This window comes from Branchiostoma belcheri, unplaced genomic scaffold, assembly GCF_001625305.1.
Source record: "Branchiostoma belcheri isolate BF01 breed outbred unplaced genomic scaffold, Haploidv18h27 scaffold32, whole genome shotgun sequence".
Classification (NCBI taxonomy): Eukaryota; Metazoa; Chordata; class Leptocardii; order Amphioxiformes; family Branchiostomatidae; genus Branchiostoma; species Branchiostoma belcheri.
The window spans coordinates 571,418-573,437 of record NW_017803932.1 but is presented as its reverse complement, the minus strand read 5'-3'; the positions used below and the strand labels follow the sequence as shown (position 1 = coordinate 573,437).

General features: G+C 46.5%; 1 protein-coding gene across 1 annotated transcript in view; it reads left to right on the top strand.

Annotated features, from left to right (window-relative positions):
- The window catches only part of LOC109474779, a 20,508-nt gene that overhangs the window by 16,871 nt on the left and 1,617 nt on the right, over positions 1-2,020 (top strand). The window contains exons 6-7 of the mRNA XM_019775140.1: positions 511-927; positions 1,498-1,562. Of these exons, the coding sequence (XP_019630699.1) occupies positions 511-927; positions 1,498-1,562 (482 nt within the window). The remainder of the gene's footprint in view (positions 1-510; positions 928-1,497; positions 1,563-2,020) is intronic.

Genomic DNA, 2,020 nt, shown 5'->3' with positions numbered 1-2,020 from the left:
TTACGAAGTACACACCTTTATTCTGTTCATCTGGTCTGTGACGTAAGAAATGTGTCCCGGTGGAATGCCGGCAACCGGAGGGGTACCTCTCGGTGTTCTCACGATGAGGTCACGGCGTCTCTTTGTCAGCGGGACCCGGGTAGAATTTAACTCAGAATTAAATTCTTATCGGGGCCCCGACGGGCCAAAAAATAGCCCGGTAGCCGCAGGGTGCCCCGCGGGGCCACGTCGGGGTCCCGCCCGAAAGTAGTAAATAACAGCCCGGGAACTACCCGCCAGGGCCCCTTTTCCCAATTGGGACCTTAGCTTAAGAGATGTCTCACAGATGGTACTCGGGAAGTGGGGTTGCTCTGGCCAACCGCGGTCACCATCCTGCCCTCCTCCTCCATCCTTCTAACCTCTTGCGTCACCAACTGCACCCTTTCCCTGGACAAAGCTTAAATAATAAAGAAATAAGCGATAGCTCCCCAATTGTTTTGTTTCTTTAATATTTTCCTGTTTTACCCTCAGCTCCAAATCTAGCGCTGGGAAAACCAACGTCCCAGTCAAATGTCGCACATAACGGGGTTGCCTCCCGAGCGACTGACGGATGCAGGGACCCGAACTTTGGTAGACAGTGCTGCACCCGCACTCCAGCGGAGGCGAACCCTTGGCTGCAAGTGGACCTCGGAACCTCGGTCAGAGTCCAGTGGGTGGTCATCATGAACCGTGCGGACTGTTGCCGAGAGCGACTCACCCCCTTCAACGTCCACATCGGAAACAATGCGCGTGTAGACCAGAACCCTCGCTGCGGCGGGCATCACACCATCCCCGCTGGTAAGAACAAGGATGCCATCAACTGCAACGGACTGACAGGACGATACGTGGGGATCCGACTGCCCGGCTATGGCCGTATGCTGACAGTCTGTGAGATAGAAGTCTACACAGGTATGTAAAGCAAACCTGTCTTTTCAGTTCTATTTTTTTTTTTTGGTATTATGACTTTTTTAAACGGCCAAAGGAAGTGTGTGTGTGTGTGTGTGTGTGTGTGTGTGTGTGTGTGTGTGTGTGTGTGTGTGTGTGTGTGTGTGTGTAAAAGAGAGAACTGGTTGACGTGGAAGAGTCAATTTTTGCATGGGAAGGGATGGAGTAAACTATGCGGTATTTACTTGCAAATCTGGCCCTTCTAGTGTGCAATATGTTTCCACCAATGCCTGCACTGCCATTGAAGCAGGTGCCTGAATGTCGCCCACGAAGTTTGCTTTTATGCCGGATAGTCAACAAGCTGGGGGAGGGCTGGGTATATTTTGGAAGTTTTGTTCCAACAGGAGTCAGCGAACTTTATGTGATCATGAAAACACCCAATATTTGGAAGGGAATGTAGAACTTTTCCTGTCAAGTTCTGCTACTTTAATGGAAATCATTCCGACTCTTTAAAAAGTCGAAAAGAGGCGAAAGAGAGAGAGAGAGAGAAACACTGACTGACAAACGTCAAACATTAAAACGTATTTTTTCTAGGTACGGTGACAAAGAGGACATCTGAAGTGCGGGAGACCGAGGGAACGGGCTGCGGAGAACATGAGGTTAGGTCACAGCAAGTAATTTTTTATAGATGGCATGAGCTGGTTTTGGAGAAAAAAACCAGGAAATTTTGTTGTCTTCTGACAGTGGTCAACATGCAGAAAATTGTCAAATTTGTCTGTTGCCATCTGGAGCTTAGATGACGGGTAAATATGAAGAGAGGTGACAAGACAAGGATCTGATTTATTATTTTGTCTTTTCTAATATAATTTGATAAAATATAGTATTTCAATCCTTGTTACATGTTATGAAAACAATTTGTACAATGATTGAAAATGTTATTCAGTGACAAATGGATGTTGTAATACTTGGCAGTAAACTTGGCACAGTATAGGTATCGTTCAATAAAATCATGTTGGATACATCAGTATGAACACATTAAAATCCATACTGGTTTATGAGGTAGGGCATACATGGTATCCTAAAGTTCAAAATACCAGTTGGTCTCTCTCTCTCTCCC